The sequence below is a fragment of the Amblyomma maculatum genome, chromosome 9, assembly GCF_055883805.1.
Source record: "Amblyomma maculatum isolate TAMU_Amacu chromosome 9, ASM5588380v1, whole genome shotgun sequence".
Classification (NCBI taxonomy): Eukaryota; Metazoa; Arthropoda; class Arachnida; order Ixodida; family Ixodidae; genus Amblyomma; species Amblyomma maculatum.
In genome coordinates this window covers 99,117,012-99,134,633 of record NC_139352.1, presented here as the reverse complement: position 1 = coordinate 99,134,633, position 17,622 = coordinate 99,117,012, and the positions used below count along the sequence as shown (strand labels likewise).

The following is a 17,622-nucleotide window of genomic DNA, read 5'->3' as shown; positions in this document are numbered from 1 at the left end:
GGATGCTTAAACACAATGTTTCAATATAAATGCCGAACAAAAGAGGGCTGAGGGGGCAACCTTGGCGCACCGAACGTCGTACGTTGATGGGGGCCCCCAGTGACTTATTGACAATTAATCTCGTAGTGCAGTTACGGTACGCCAAGGCCACTCCCTCTCGAATAACAGAGCCGACATTAACATGGTCTAATATACTGAACAGAATAGCATGCGCCACACAATCAAAAGCTTTCTCCAAGTCCAACTGCAGTAAAGCAACACACGCATGAGTTGCATCGCAGCATTCGAGCACACTTCTCGCTTTGTGAATGTTCTGAAAGATGGATCGCCCTTTGATACCGCACGTTTGGTGAGGGCCCACTAGTTCGCATATAACCGTTTGTAGTCTGCCAGCAAGCACCTTCATATAAATCTTGTAATCAACGTTTGTCAGAGCAATGGGCCTGTAAGACAACAACTGCCTAAGCTTATCTGGTTGGTCAGTTTTCGGAATAAGTACTGTGTGCGACGATCCGAAAGACGCAGGCAGTGCCTTCAGCTCATACGCTTCATTAAATAAGGCACACAACAAAGGAGATAGCTGTTGCTTGAACGCTTTATAAAAAGCCGCACTCAGGCCATCAGGCCCGGGTGATTTCCCAGGGTTTAAATTTTCTATTGCCTGCTGCACTTCTTTTTCGCTTATTGGCCGCTCCAGTCTTTCTTTTTGTTCGTCATCAATTTTTGGCATCGCGTCAAGAAAGGATTCTTTAAAACTGTCCAAATTAACCTCTCGGGACGAAAATAGCTCTTCATAATACTCCCGGAAAGCTTCCGCGATTCCTTCGTTATCGGTTTCTGTGCGTCCTGCCCAATCTACCTCTGCCACGTGATTTCGCCTTGCATTTGCTTTTTCTATTCCCAACGATCTTTTTGTCGGCGTCTCATCCATGGCCAATTTTTCCGCTCTCGCACGCACCAGTGCTCCGCGATAACGGTCTTCGTCATTCAGTTGAAGTCTTTGGTTTATTTTTCTAACGTCGTCCATGTATAACCCTGGCGTGTTACACTCCAGGGCTAACAATTTATCTAGCAAAGATCTTAAATGCATTTCATTTTGTTTTTCTTGAAACCGTATGCAGCTGGCCTTTTCTATAGCTTTGATTTTAATTTGTTGCTTACACAGTTCCCATTCTTGACCCAGTTCGTGGGTGTCCTCCTGACAAATATTACCAATTTCTTCTTCTACTAGTCTGGTGAATTGCTCGTCATTCAGCAGTTTATTATTTAACTTCCACAATTCCCAATTAAAACCGCTACCTCCCTTTCTTGGTCCAATTGTACACTGAACCATGCAGTGATCTGAGTACGTTACCGCCAAAACATAATAATCCTGGCATTTTGGAGCCAGTTCTGCGGCCACATAAATTCTGTCAAGGCGGGCGTGGCTAGCACCCTGAAAATGCGTATACTGAACCCGTCGCTCGCTCGTGAGACACTCTGCAACGTCTTCCAGTGCAAACTCGTCAATCAAGCGCGAAAGCATCTCTGTGCTACGATCCCTAAATGTACGAAGGCTAGTTTTGTCACCGGAGCTCAGTACACAATTGAAATCCCCCAGAAAGACAAGTTGCTTATCCGTGTTTAAATACCCTTCAACAAAATCAAACAAAGCAGCCCTCTCATCAACTACCGTAGGTGCATATATACAAACAGCACGCCACTCAGCCGAGCAAAAACTAAAATCGAGGACCACACCCCGACCCGACGGAAAAGAAGCATGCGACTGCACTACAAGACCCGGCAAATTCACAAACAGGACGCATCCAGCAGAAGTACCGACTGCATGGCTGACAACTGCGTAAAACCGCGACGTGAAACGTTGCACCATGCTCTCGGTCTCTTGTTCACCCTCGACTTTTGTCTCTTGAACTCCAAGTATATCGATGTCATTTTCATTTAAAAGGCGCAGGACCTGGCTCTGCTTCCTTTTTGCTGCTAGACCTCTCACGTTAAGGGTCGCAACCTTTAGTGACAGTACATAAGCCATTTTCTTAGAGTGAAAAGAGGCCAAGAGCTTGGTGCTTACCCTTCACGTCTAGCATGGCGCTAGACGCTTTCGTTGACGCCAGAGCCATGAGGTTGGACTGGCAGACCTTGTGACGGGCGCGGCTTTTCGACAGCTCTCCTGTCCGTCGAGATATTCGGTCTTGGTTTGAAGGTCGCCCTCCTCCCTATTGGCGTTTTTATCGGCGGCTCGCCGTTGCTAGCTGCCTCTGCCTCATTCGTCTCACTGGCGCTCCCGTCGTGGGCACGCTTCGCAGGGCCCTGGACGTTGGTCGCTCGGCCGCTGCTCCCTTCGAGGGTCCCCCGTCTGCCCGCAGACTCCGGAAGTTCAATTTTTGAGCTCTCGGCATCGCTCACCGTTTTTTCTCCGACGGTCCGTTGCTTGGCAGTGCCACTTCCCTGTCTGGTCCACCGAGCATCTCGTCGCCACCCCCCGGGGGCACTAACATGCCTGTCGTTGCTGCCATCCTCTCATCCTCTCCGACCCCTTTTGCGGCCTCCTCCGTCTCTGCGACGTCCATTCGGTGTTCCGTCATGTCCACCCTCGCTGTTGGTGCAGTAGCCACTGCATACGTTCGTACGCAGTCTTCCTCCGAGTGGCCAAACCGCTTACACGTCGCACACCGCGGAATCTTACATTCCCGGCGCACATGACCGGTCCCGCGGCAGCGCAGGCACTGCATGGGCCGCCCAGGCACCACAACAAGGGCCAACTCCCCTGCTACTCTTATCTGGTGAGGCAGATCTTCTATCTTCATCCCAGGCTTCAACTTCAGAAGCACGGTTCTCGTTTTTGAGCCCTTTTCGTGCACTCCCTGGACTCGCCACCGCTCACGGGTCACTTCCGTCACCTCACCGAACGCCGCAAAAGCTGTTCGGATATCCTCATCCGCCACGCCGTGCAACATCCAGTGGAGCCGTAGCTTCACCTGTTGGTCCTCGGGGTCAATGACGATACACCGTCGACCTTTCACTTGAAGCTCCTTGAATGCTAGCAGCCGCTTGGTTGCTTCCGTGCTGTTCAAAGTCACCGCCCAGACATGGTTTATTTGGTAAGCCCCCAAGGCCACCACGTCTGGGAGCGTATCAATCTTGGCCAGGGCGTCCCGGAAATCTTCAACCCTGAAGGGTCGCACTCGTACGTCACCGTGCAAAAAAACTGTGTTGAAAACAACACGTCCGGTTGGCAGATGCGGCAAAATAATCTGATATTCCTTGTCGTCGTTTTCCTCAAGCCTGTTACCGCGGCCAGCCTGGGCCGCAATCGCCGCTCCGCCGGAGCTCATCATTCTGCGTCCGTACACGCCGGTGGCCGGAAGTAGAATGGCCCGGTCTCCCGCGTGACAGGCGGGGATACTGGCCACTATACTAACGAGGAGGCAAAGGGAAGGGCTAAGTGCTGTTCTGATATGGCGCATAATGGAAGAAAGAAACAAAAGCTAAGCTCCCCGTCGAGGAATCGAACCCCGGTCTCCCGCGTGACAAGCGGGGATACTGGCCACTATACTAACGAGGAGGCGCAGGGAAGGGCTAAGTGCTGTTCTCATATGGCGCATAATGGAAGAAAGAAACAAAAACTAAGCTCCCCGTCGAGGAATCGAACCCCGGTCTCCCGCGTGACAGGCGGGGATACTGGCCACTATACTAACGTTTTTTTTTGTTTTTTTTTTTTTCTTTATTGCCTGACTTTGACACAAATACAACGCACTGGAAAACAAAACAACAGGAACAAAGGAATAATATATGTACACAAAGCTAGTTCGCGTTGCCTATCCCCCACTGAGAGGCAGGCATTGTCATTTTAAAATTCCTTGAGCACCGTCAAAGGTTCCAGCTTTGACAGCCACTCAGGAGCACATGGTTGCAATTTAAGCACGTCGAGCCATCGCTGCACACTTTCACGGAAATACATGCGGGCTGGCCGTGCATCTGGATCGCAGTGATAACCAGCCATTCGTGCGCGCCATATACTGTGGAGGCACATTAACATAACCTGGTCTAACGGCATATCATCGTGGTTTTCCAATGGCAAATACCTAATGCCATGGGAATCAAGTGGCAACTGTTTTTTTATTGTCCTTTGCAGAACATCCCACAAATATACCCCCTCCCAGCAATGCAAAAACACGTGATCTATTGTCTCTGGCTGTTTGCAGATGAGACATTGGGCCCCCCACGGTAGGAAAATACCCTTTTCCTCCATAAATGATTTTACACTCAAAGTACCGGTATGTAGCATAAAGAAAAACGTTTTAGCTCCCGTAGCAACTTGCATTTTCTTTACGCGTTTTAATACATTACTTCCTGTGCCTCCATAGTATAAAGCTCGGTACAAGGGCACCGGGAACACCACTTCACAAACATCCTTGTATAATGTTCTCCTTTTAACATTACTTAAATACTCTTTCGAAAAACGTGTGCTTAAGAATTTCACGCTCACAACAATTTCCCTAATGAATCCAAAAAGAGAGCCCGGCATACATTGAGTATAAACTACGAAATCAGGCAACGCTCGACCAAGTCTTTGTTGACACACTGTGCGCAGGAATGGATCACTGGCATCCCTAAAAAACATAAACCGGTTTACAATCTGTCGCACAAACAAATGACCCAGACCAAGCCCCCCATGCTTCACCTGCCGGAACAAATTTGTCCGACTGCACCTCTCCCAACTCGAGGCCCAAACAAACACCGCAAAAACTCGATGCAATTTTTGCACATTTACACGGGAGCAATGCAACACTTGCATTACATACCATAACTTACTAATTAAAAAAAGGTTGCGAACTGCGGCTCTTGCAAATATTGATAATTGAGCGCTTTTCCATTTCTCCGCTTTTTCACGGGTTTCTCTGACCTGCTCTAGCCAGTATGGCTCGCTTTCCTCGTAAAATTCCAAGGGCACACCCAAGTACTTTGCAGGCGTTGTAACCCACGACACATTAGCGTAAGTGTCGGGGGTCAGCTGCCATTCTCCGTGCCAAAATCCCAGGCACTTACCCCAGTTAACTTTACTCCCTGTGACTTTGCTAAAATGTTTTACCACATCCACTGTCCTCTTTATACTCTCCTTATTCACACAAAAAACCGCAACGTCGTCTGCGTAAGCCAGCAATTTGACTTCTGACTCCTGCAGTCGAAAACCATCAATGTCATTATTTTGTAGGATGCTTAAACACAATGTTTCAATATAAATGCCGAACAAAAGAGGGCTGAGGGGGCAACCTTGGCGCACCGAACGTCGTACGTTGATGGGGGCCCCCAGTGACTTATTGACAATTAATCTCGTAGTGCAGTTACGGTACGCCAAGGCCACTCCCTCTCGAATAACAGAGCCGACATTAACATGGTCTAATATACTGAACAGAATAGTATGCGCCACACAATCAAAAGCTTTCTCCAAGTCCAACTGCAGTAAAGCAACACACGCATGAGTTGCATCGCAGCATTCGGGCCACTATACTAACGAGGAGGCAAAGGGAAGGGCTAAGTGGTGTTCTGATATGGCGCATAATGGAAGAAAGAAACAAAAGCTAAGCTCCCCGTCGAGGAATCGAACACCGGTCTCCCGCGTGACAAGCGGGGATACTGGCCACTATACTAACGAGGAGGCAAAGGGAAGGGCTAACTGCTGTTCTGATATGGCGCATAATGGAAGAAAGAAACAAAAGCTAAGCTCCCCGTCGAGGAATCGAACCCCGGTCTCCCGCGTGACAAGCGGGGATACTGGCCACTATACTAACGAGGAGGCGCAGGGAAGGGCTAAGTGCTGTTCTGATATGGCGCATAATGGAAGAAAGAAACAAAAACTAAGCTCCCCGTCGAGGAATCGAACCCCGGTCTCCCGCGTGACAGGCGGGGATACTGGCCACTATACTAACGAGGATTTTTTTTTTTTTTTTTCTTTATTACCGACTTGGCAACTACAAAGAACGATGAAAAGTCGCATGGAATTAAAAACACAAGTCACTTTCTTACAGGTTTCTTGTGATAAAATGGATTAGGTGACATGAGCTTGTCCAAGACTGGCAGCCAATCCGGGGGTTCAGATTGCCCTCCGAAAACATCACGCGTGTACATTACACTTTCAACAAAGTATTGATGGGCTGGGTGTACGACAACATGCTCATGCCGAACATCCATCCGCGTTCTCCATATGCTGTGCATACACAAGACCATCAATAAATCACTGGGCACTTCTCCTGGCTGGGCGCATGGAAGGTAGTGTATGCCAAACGGCGTTATTGGTAAGTCCTTTTTAATAGTGCGCTGCAGCACGTCCCACAAAAAAACCGCATCGTGACAATCAAGGAAAATATGCTCTATGGTTTCCAGCTTATTGCAAATTAAACAGTCAGCAGACCAAGGCACGAAAAGGCCTTTGCTTTCCAGCCATGGCTTCACCGGAAGAGTGCCGGTATGCAATTGAAAAAAGAAAGATTTAGCGGACGATCTGATGGGCATTCTTTTCACTCTCTTCAACACGTCCCGCTCCGGACCCAAAGCATATACAGCGCGATAAAGAGGCACAGGTAAAAAGGTTTCCAATAAATCTTTGTACAGCCGTTTTCGCGTAACAGTACACATATACTCATTTGAAAATCTCGCCTTCACTATTTGGAAGGACGCGACAACTTCGCGAAGAAAAGCACTTAGAGCCATTGGCCCTGTAGACATAGTCGAAACTACATATTCCGGCAGTGAATCACGCAATCGCACTTGGATTACCGTTCTAAGAAAAACATCGCTTTGTTCGCGCAAAAAAAAGAACCTGGTTACAATCTGCTTTAAGTATAAATGTGACAAGCCCAGACCACCGTTATGCACCGTATGAAAAAGATTGCATCGACTGGTACGCTCCCATGTTGAAGCCCACACAAACGTGGCAAATACCCTATGCAGTTTTTGAACAGAGATTCTTGACATAGATAACACTTGCAGCATGTAAAAAATTTTTGCAACTAGGAACATATTGCAAACGGTAGCTCTTGCGAACATAGAAAAGTTATGTCCTCCCCATTTGTTTGTTTGGGTTTTCACTTGCTCAACTTCACCGGCCCAACATTCCTTGCTTTCACGGTAGTGCTTTAGTGGCACACCAAGGTAATTGCCTGGCGTTATTGTCCATTGCATACTGGAGAACAGTTCAGGCGCGTATTGCCAGTTTCCGTGCCAAAATCCTAAACACTTTGGCCAACTAATTTCACTTCCACTTGCAGTGCAAAAGGCAGTGGCTTCTTTTACAACTTCTTGCACGCTCTCATGGTCAGTACAAAAAACCGCAATATCGTCCGCGTATGCCAAAACCCGAACTTCACTTTGAAAAAATCTATAACCGCGTATGTTTGGCCTTGTAAGCAATCTTAGACAGAAAGGCTCCAGATAAAGCGCAAACAAAAGGGGAGACAGAGGACAGCCCTGCCTTACTGACGACTGAACAGGTATACGATCAGTTAACTGCTTATTCACGACCAGTCTCGCTGAACAGCACTCGTAAACCATTTTCACGCCCTTTGTAATCACGGAACCAGCATTGACATACTCTAAAACAGAGAACAAAATTTCATGTACCAATTTATCAAATGCTTTGTGGAGGTCTAATTGCATCATGGCTACGTGGTCATGCATCGCGTCACAACATTCGAGTACACTCCTTGCTGCGTGTATGTTAGTAAAAATGGTCCTTCCTTTTATACCGCATGTCTGATGTGGGCCTACAAGAGAAGTAATTACACTTTGGAGTCGTCGTCCTAATACTTTCATGTAAATTTTATAGTCAACATTCGTTAGACTTATAGGACGGTAAGACGCTACAGACTGAAGCTTAACATGGTCATCTGTTTTCGGGATTAGTACAATGTGTGACATTCGAAAAGACGGAGGAGGTACGTTCTTTTCGTAGCATTCACTAATAACTCTTTCCAGTAAAACAGCCATTTCAGTTGGAAAGGCCTTGTATATGGCAGCACCAAGACCATCTGGTCCGGGTGACTTATTGGAATTTAATTCCCCGATAGCGGCCTCAATTTCCTCGGAAGTAATACTTGCTTCAAGTGTCTGCGCCACTTCGTCTTCTACTCTTGGCATCAGCGAAAGAAAGTCTTTTCTGAAGCGTTCAATGTCCGGTGTTTTCAGGCTAAACAATCCGCTGTAAAATTCTACAAACGCCCGTTCAATCGTTTTTTTTTCCGAGGTAACTACGTTCTGATAGCAGATTTCTTTTATCTCTTTTGACACTGCGTACCTTTTTTCGTCACTAAGTGCCCTTTTCGTGGGCGTCTCTCCGAGCCACAATTTTTCGCTGCGTGCCCTTATCACCGCACCGCGATACTTCTCTTCGTCTATCACCTCAAGTTTGGTTTTTATCTTTTTTATATCTTGGGCGAACAAGCCAGGCTTAACGCTCTCCATGCTAAGCATGTATTCAAGTGTGCTACGAAGTTCTTTTTCTTGTTCTCTTTCTTTACGTCGGAGAGTGCATGCTCGGTCAATAGCAGCTATCTTTATCTCGCACTTAAACTGCTCCCATGCTTGTATAAAATTAGAGTCATTTTGTAACATATGCCTAATATATTCTTTAACTTTAGTGGTAAACTCTTCATCCAGCAGCAGTTTTTCATTAAATTTCCATAGCTCCCAATTGAACTTTGTTGCCTTACTTTTCGTGCCTAGAGTAATCATTACGAGGGAGTGGTCACTAAAGCTAATGGGAAGTGTTTCATATTCCGAGCACAAGGGCACACAATCAATGGGAACATATATTCGGTCCAACCTTGCATGACAGCTACCTTGAAAGTGCGTGAACTTTGCTTGGCCTTCATGCGTCATTATACAGCCAGCATCTTCAAGCTCTGCCTCTATAACAATGTCAATAAGTAACTCTGCACTCTTGTCACGAAGGACACGGTCTGTTGTTCTATCTTCCGGTCTACAGACACAGTTGAAGTCTCCAAGCAGGAGAACACGCCTCTCATGTATTAGGAAGGATTTCATATAGTGAAAAAACTCTTCCCGCTCAAACGTTCTAGTCGGCGCATAAACGCAGATCACTCTCCAGTCCAATCCAGAAAAACTGAAATCACATATCAACAGCCGCCCACTCTCACACGAGAACACAGACTGCACACACTCTATGCAATTTCGAATGAAAATGACACATCCCCCCGATCTTCCAACCGCATGACAAACGCAAACACTATATCTAGAACGATATATTTCAGCCATTTTCTCTGTTTGTTGTTCGCTTTCCATTTTGCTCTCTTGAACTGCTAGCACATCAATTTCATTTTCCAGCAGAATGCGGTTAAGCTGCAGTTGTCTCCGACGCGTTGACAGCCCCCTCACATTTAGCGTGGCTACGCGCAAGCTAGTGTTTAAATTCGTCGCCATCTCAAGAAATTATATATCGCGAAACATATATCACTCACATCGCTTTTGCAGAGAGACAGCATTGCGGTTGATCTGTTGCACGGGATGACCATTCTTCCTTTTTGGCGAGTCCGTCCGTCGTTCCAAGCGCTACTCCCGATCATGGACCGGGCTTGTACCGTCTCGACCGGAAAGGGTACCCCCGCTATGGCGGAGGCACAGGTGACACAGTTCTCCGGTCTGGGGGCACGTTTGGCCTTGGCTTGAAGGACGCCCGGCGAAGGGGGGCTGCCTTCAGTGGAGGCTGTCCGCTTTCCGCTCCTCCTTGGGTTGATTCCTCGTTGACACTGTCTTCGTGCACCCGCTTCACAGGCAAGGTAGAAGCAGCTGGCATCTCAGCTTCAGTGTCCCCCTGTTCCTCAATGTGTTGCGTAGCCGACGCTGGACTTGCTGCACTGGCATTGCCGTTTTCTTTCGTGGGTGTCTCGGTCCCAGCGACATTCGGCAACGGAACTATCAACTCTGATTCACAGTGTTCTTTAGGGGCAGGGGTCTTCTCAGAGGACTGTCCGTTCTGTTCTGCCTCCTCAGTGATTCCACTGCTCGCTTCCTCGGCGTCCACTGCGTCCATCAAGTGCTCGCCTGCCACTTCACTCGGCACGGGGCCTGCAACGTTGGCATACGTGCGCACACACTGCGACTCGTCATGGCCGTAGCGACGACACAGCCCGCAGCGCGGCACACGACACTCACGACGTATATGTCCTTTCCCGCGGCACCGGAGGCAAAGCGGGGCTCTGCCTGGGACGTGGACGAGTGCGACGTCCTCGGCGACCCGAAGCTGATGCGGCAGGTCCTCGATGGTAACGCCCACTTTGAGCTTCAGCGTGACCGTTCGTGTCGTTGAAGCCTTGTCGACACAACCTTGCACTCTCCACTTATCTCTTGAAATTTCCGTAACTTTTCCAAAAGCTGCCAACGCCGCTCGCACGTCATCGTCTTGCACGCCGTGAAGCAGCCAGAAAAGCTTCAACCTGATGCCTTGGTTACAGGGGTCAATGACCACGCAGCGGTGCTCCTTCACTTCAATAGCTTGGGCTTCCAAAATCTTCGCTTTCGCCTCTTCACCTTTGAACGTTACCGCCCTCACGTGATTCATTTGGTATGCCCCGAGGGCAACCACTTCCGGCAGCAGTGAAAGACGAGCGAGGGAGTCTCGAAAGTGCTCCACCCGGTACGGCCTGGCTTTTATGTCGCCGTGCAAAAAAACAGTATGTAAAACACTCGAACCTGTAGGCAGATGCGGTAGAACCAGTTCATAATCCTTGGTAGGCCTTTCCGTGCTCCTGATACCACGGCCCAGCTGGGCCGCCGAATCCGCTCCTTGGGAGCCCATGATACACACGTCCGTCACGCTCGGTGGCCGGAAGTAGAATCACTATACTAACGAGGAGGCGCAGGGAAAACGGCAGCACTGATCTGAAATGGCGCAGAATGCAAAAAAGAAACAAAAACTAAGCTCCCCGTCGGGGAATCGAACCCCGGTCTCCCGAGTGACAAGCGGGGATACTGGCCACTATACTAACGAGGAGGCGCAGGGAAGGGCTAAGTGCTGTTCTGATATGGCGCATAATGGAAGAAAGAAACAAAAACTAAGCTCCCCGTCGAGGAATCGAACGCCGGTCTCCCGCGTGACAGGCGGGGATACTGGCCACTATACTAACGAGGAGGCGCAGGGAAGGGCTAAGTGCTGTTCTGATATGGCGCATAATGGAAGAACGAAACAAAAACTAAGCTCCCCGTCGAGGAATAGAACCCCGGTCTCCCGCGTGACAGGCGGGGATACTGGCCACTATACTAACGAGGAGGCGCAGGGAAGGGCTAAGTGCTGTTCTGATATGGCGCATAATGGAAGAAAGAAACAAAAACTAAGCTCCCCGTCGAGGAATCGAACCCCGGTCTCCCGCGTGACAGGCGGGGATACTGGCCACTATACTTTTTTTTTTCTTTATTGCCGTGAAACAGAAAACAAAAATACACATGATAAAACATGTCAACTACACTTGAGCGAACGCGTACGCGGCTAAAATCTTTTCAGGTTCACCAACTCATCAAATAGACATTGCCAATGTGGTGGATCCTGCTGCATCCTGAAAGTTTCGCGTATATACACCGCACTTTCAATGAAGTTTTCACGCGCAGATCGTGTATTTATATCTGCGTGACGCACCTGCATTCGTGTTTTCCACAAACTATGGAGACCAAGAAGCATAATTAAATCATAAGGTGCATCATCGTTCTGCACTGGTAGGAATCTGATTCCGTACGGAGTTAGGGGAAGTTCCTTTTTAATTGTCCTTTGGAGGACGTCCCACAGAAAAACAGCATCCCAACACCGTAAGAAGACGTGTTCAATTGTCTCCGGTTTTTTGCACAACAGGCAATTTGTTGTCCATGGGACGAAGATACCTTTTTCATTCAGCCAGGTTTTAACAGGGAGCGTATTAGAGTGAAGCTTGAAAAGGAACGTTTTAGCAGATGGCCTCACGGGCATCTTCTTTACTCTTTTCAAAACATCCTGCCCTGGGCCTCCACAGTGTAATTCCCTGTAAAAAGGCACCGGCAGCATCACGTCAATGAGATCTTTATACAGTTTTTTTCTGGGAACATTGAAAAGGTAATCAAAAGAAAACCGCACTTCCAGCAACTTGCACGAAAAAACAACTTCGCGCGGGTAGCCAGTCACAGTACCAGGCATGCTTTCACATGACACAATCCATTCAGGGAGCAGCCTCTGCAATCGCACTTGCATCACAGTTCTTAGAAAGGTATCTTTTTGATCACGCAGGAATATAAATCGCGAAACCACTTGTCGCAAGAACAAATGGGCAAGGCCAAGCCCGCCCCTTTTAACAGAAATAAACAAGTTCGTCCGGGCGGTTTTTTCCCATGTGGATGCCCAAATAAAAACAGCAAAAACGCGGTGCATTTTCTGAATTGAGGTTCGTGAGACACACAACACATTCATGAGATACCACAGCCTTGAAATAAGAAAAACATTGCAAATGGAAGCGCGCGAAAACATTGAGAGTTGCCTTCCTTGCCACGCATCCGCTTTTTCTTTCGCTCTGGATGTTTCTTCCATCCAGTGCATGTTGGCATCTCGATAACAATCTAAAGGCACGCCTAGATATCGCGTTGGGAGAGCAGACCATCGCAGCTTACAGAAGAAATCAGGTGTCACGTCCCAATCACCGTGCCGAAACCCAGAGCTTTTCTCCCAATTGATCTTACATCCGGTTTGATCACAAAATGTTTGGACGACACCCGTAACTTCACAGATGCTCTTTCTAGTTGCACAAAACACTGCTATGTCATCAGCATATGCCAGCATTTTCACGTGTGCTGATTGCAGCTTGAACCCTAAAATGCGATCGCTATCAATGATAGCCAAGCAAAGTGGCTCTAAATACAGTGCAAAAAGCAGGGGTGAGAGTGGGCAGCCCTGCCTTACCGATGAACGTACTGCGATGCTGTCAGTCAGTTCACCATTTACTATAATACGGGTCGTGCAGTTCGCGTAAGCCATTTTAACACCCTCCACTATGACTTTTCCAAGGTTAGTATGCTCCAAAATGGAAAAAAGAATTTCGTGAGAAACACGGTCAAAGGCTTTCGCCAAATCTAACTGCATCATGGCTATCTGACCACCGAGTGCATCAACACATTCTAGTACGGTTCTTGCGACATGTATATTCGTGGCAATGGATCGACCCTTGATGCCGCACGTTTGATGAGACCCAACAAGTTTTTTTATTACGCTTTGCAGTCTTTTTGCTAAAACCTTAATATACACCTTGTAGTCAACATTGGTGAGGCTAATCGGTCGATATGACCCCACCAACAGTCGTTTTTCCGGATCATCTGTCTTGATATTAGCACAATGTGCGATGTAGCGAAAGACAGTGGAACACTTACGTTCATAAGCCTCAGTGATTACATCGAGCATAAACTGAGCCGCATACTGCTGAAAAGTTTTAAAGAAGGCAGCGCTTAGACCATCCGGCCCAGGGGCCTTCCCAGGTGTCAGGTCATCTATTGCAGATTCTATCTCCTGCAACGTTATCGGTGTTTCTAGGCGCGCTTTACTTTCGTCATCCAGTGCAGGCATCAGTCTCAGAAAATCTTTTTGAAAGCCGCCTACAGTCTCAAGCTTAGCGCTAAGCAGTTCTTCGAAGTGCTCTGCTACGGCACGCTGAATATCTTTAGCATCTTCAGTGATATAGCCGGCATACCTTATACTCCTTATTTCTTTCTGGCAGGCGTATCTTTTCTCGTCTGCTAGGGCTCGTTTTGTCGGCACTTCTCCAGCCCACAGTTTTTCAGCCCTTGCACGTATGACAGCCGCTGTGTATCTTTCGCTGTCGATTGTTTCCAGCTCACTTTTCAGCTCTCGTATTTTACTGGTGAAATGCCCTGGCACAGTACTTTCCATGCACAAAAAAAGAGCAAGTTGTTCATTCAGTTCTTTTTCTTTTTCTTTCTCTTTGTACCGCAGCTTACTACTCTTTTCTATTGCTTTAAATTTGACCCACTCTTTGAAGCTGTCCCATTCCACTGCAAAACTTACTGGTCGCATAGCAAGACGATTTTCAAACTCTGTCTTAACTTCAGTAAGGAACTCTTCATCGGCAAGAAGTTTTGGCATTCAGTTTCCATAGGTACCAGTTAAAGCGCGATTTCTTTCCTTTGCGACCAAACACTGCACTCACGAGACAATGATCGCTGAAAGACACAGGTTTGACCTCATATGCAGTACATAGGGAAACAAGATCTACCGAGGCATACACCCTGTCCAATCTGGCATGGCTATCTCGCTGAAAGTGCGTGAACTCTGGCTGGTTTCCAGTGGAGAACACACTACCAACATCCTCAAGGCTATACTCATGCACAAGTGCATTCAACAGCACGGAGCTTCTGTCTCTTCGAGGTTTACACTTGGCCGCTCGGTCCACAGCAGCGCACACACAGTTGTAGTCACCAAGTACAAGCAAGATTTTGTCGACCTTCAACCACAACTCAATAGACTGAAAAAACAATTCACGCTCCCGCCCTGAATTGGGAGCATACACACACACAACACGCCAGCATAAATTAGAGTAGGTAAAATCGGTAACCAAAAGCCGACCACTTGGACAGGCAAAAACGGACTCTACGCTTACTCCCAGCGTGTTACGTATAAATAAAAGGCATCCACCCGATACACCAACAGAATGGCATACACACACATAAAAGTTTGTTTGAAAAGAAGCCACCATACGGTCAGTGCTTTCTTGACTCTCAATCTTTGACTCTTGCACAGCTGCTATATCTATATCATTATCCACAAGGAGGCGACTGAGCTGGCATTGTCGCCTTCTCGCTCCCAGTCCTCTAACATTCAAAGTAGCTACGTGTAACGGCGAATTAAGCTTGAGAGTCATGTACTAGAGAGAGGCCAGTACCGGCATGGTGCCTACCTTCATGGTTGCGTGGCCTCCGCTTCTGACAAAGAGCGGCGTATGCATGCATGTAATGTCCTGCCAGCAGAATGTCGGGATGCATTCAAACGAAGTCCAAGCCCATTGTTTCATTTTTGCTAACACACGCACCACTTGGTTGTAGAAGGTTCGTGACGCTGGTCGGTAGGCAGCCGACCCACAAATCGTTCAGGTCACCACAAAAACTACGGAGGCGGTTTCCCCGCCTGCCGCGTGTCGGCCGAGAAGTTCGGCTTCGGTCTTAACGTGGCTCTTCGGATGCCAGAAGTTTTCGGCGGCGGCTCACCACAAACACCGCCTGGCAGCTGAGTCTCCTCGACGCTTTCCTCATGCGGACGTTTCGCGGCAATTAAGGCTGCTGTCTCCGGCCCAACCTCCATGGCATCAGTACAGGAAGGCTCAGTACTGAGATGATCCTCAGCGTCAGAAAATTTGGTTAAGTCTTCTGACCCTTCCTTTGACTCGCTTTCATGGTCCTGGGATGGAGCGTTCAAGACATGCCGAGGTTCATTCTTTTCATTTGAGACCGTCACCTTATCGTTGGTAAAACCGTCATGAAAGGCGCGTCCTGTTTCGTTGACTGACCTCTAATGTCAGCAGCCTCCTCCGCATCCGCCTCGTCCATAATTAACTCGGACGAGTCTTCGCTGGTCCCAGGTCCGGCAATGCTAGCGTAGGTTCGTGCACACTGGTTGTCTTCATGCCCGAACCGTCGGCAGGTTCCGCAGCGAGGAACCCGGCACTCTTTGCGGATGTGACCCGTACTCCGGCAGCGTAGGCGCAACAGAGGTCTGCCTGGCACAATGACGAGCGCGAGCTCACCGCTAACATTCAGCTGATGCGGCAGGTCGTCGAGCTTCATGCCAGCTTTCAGCTTCAGCGTGACGAGTCTAGTTGTAGAGCCCTTTTCCAGCATACCTTTAACACGCCAGCGCTCCCGGGAAACGTCTGACACCTTTCCGTACGGCGCAAATGCAGCACGAACATCTTCATCTGGCACGTTGTGAAGTAGCCAGTGAAGTTTGAGTCGCACGTCCTGGTTCGCCGGGTCAATCACCAAGCAGCGACCGTTTTTCACAGACAGCTCACCTACACTGACAATCTTGTTGACGGCTTCAGTATCCTTGAGAGTAACGGCCCAGACGTGGCTCATCCGATACGCCCCCATAGCGATAACATCGGGGATTAGCGAGTGTTGTGCTAAAGCGTCCCGGAAATCTTCCACCCGGTACGGGCGGGCCCTGATATCGGCGTGCAAAAAAAAACGGTATTCAAAACAAACCGACCTGTTGGAAGTGCAGGCAAAACGACCTGGTAAGTGTTTTCCTTTTCAGCAGTCCTGTTACCGCGGCCTGACATGGCCGCTGAAGCCGCTCCTGAGGAGCCCTGCATCCTGCGTCCGTTCACTGGCGTGGCCGGAAGCAGAATCCACTGGCCACTATACTAACGAGGAGGCGCAGGGAAGGGCTAAGTGCTGTTCTGATATGGCGCATAATGGAAGAAAGAAACAAAAACTAAGCTCCCCGTCGAGGAATCGAACACCGGTCTCCCGCGTGACAAGCGGAGATACTGGCCACTATACTAACGAGGAGGCGCTGGGAAGGGCTAAGTGCTGTTCTGATATGGCGCATAATGAAAGAAAGAAACAAAAACTAAGCTCCCCGTCGAGGAATCGAACGCCGGTCTCCCGCGTGACAGGCGGGGATACTGACCACTATTTTTTTTTTCTTTATTGCCTGACTTTGACACAAATACAACGCACTGGAAAACAAAACAACAGGAACAAAGGAATAATATATGTACACAAAGCTAGTTCGCGTTGCCTATCCCCCACTGAGAGGCAGGCATTGTCATTTTAAAATTCCTTGAGCACCGTCAAAGGTTCCAGCTTTGACAGCCACTCAGGAGCACATGGTTGCAATTTAAGCACGTCGAGCCATCGCTGCACACTTTCACGGAAATACATGCGGGCTGGCCGTGCATCTGGATCGCAGTGATAACCAGCCATTCGTGCGCGCCATATACTGTGGAGGCACATTAACATAACCTGGTCTAACGGCATATCATCGTGGTTTTCCAATGGCAAATACCTAATGCCATGGGAATCAAGTGGCAACTGTTTTTTAATTGTCCTTTGCAGAACATCCCACAAATATACCCCCTCCCAGCAATGCAAAAACACGTGATCTATTGTCTCTGGCTGTTTGCAGATGAGACATTGGGCCCCCCACGGTAGGAAAATACCCTTTTCCTCCATAAATGATTTTACACTCAAAGTACCGGTATGTAGCATAAAGAAAAAAGTTTTAGCTCCCGTAGCAACTTGCATTTTCTTTACGCGTTTTAATACATTACTTCCTGTGCCTCCATGGTATAAAGCTCGGTACAAGGGCACCGGGAACACCACTTCACAAACATCCTTGTATAATGTTCTCCTGTTAACATTACTTAAATACTCTTTCGAAAAACGCGCGCTTAAGAATTTCACGCTCAAAACAATTTCCCTAAAGAATCCAAAAAGAGATCCCGGCATACATTGCGTATAAACTACGAAATCAGGCAACGCTCGACCAAGTCTTTGTTGACACACTGTGCGCAGGAATGGATCACTGGCATCCCTATAAAACATAAACCGGTTGACAATCTGTCGCACAAACAAATGACCCAG

At 48.2% G+C, this 17,622-nt stretch overlaps 1 protein-coding gene and 1 non-coding gene across 2 annotated transcripts; both read right to left on the bottom strand.

Annotated features, from left to right (window-relative positions):
* Nucleotides 1–5,860: 5,860 nt before the first annotated feature.
* Nucleotides 5,861–5,932, bottom strand: TRNAD-GUC (transfer RNA aspartic acid (anticodon GUC)). The gene has a single exon. It is a non-coding gene; the product is annotated as a tRNA-Asp (tRNA).
* A 3,338-nt stretch (nucleotides 5,933–9,270) lies between these two features.
* On the bottom strand, nucleotides 9,271–10,810 carry LOC146179992 (uncharacterized). Its single transcript, XM_084579365.1, has one exon. It carries the CDS (start codon nucleotides 10,808–10,810, stop codon nucleotides 9,620–9,622), a length of 1,191 nt encoding a protein of 396 aa, XP_084435491.1. The 3' UTR covers nucleotides 9,271–9,619.
* Between the last annotated feature and the right edge of the window lie 6,812 nt (nucleotides 10,811–17,622).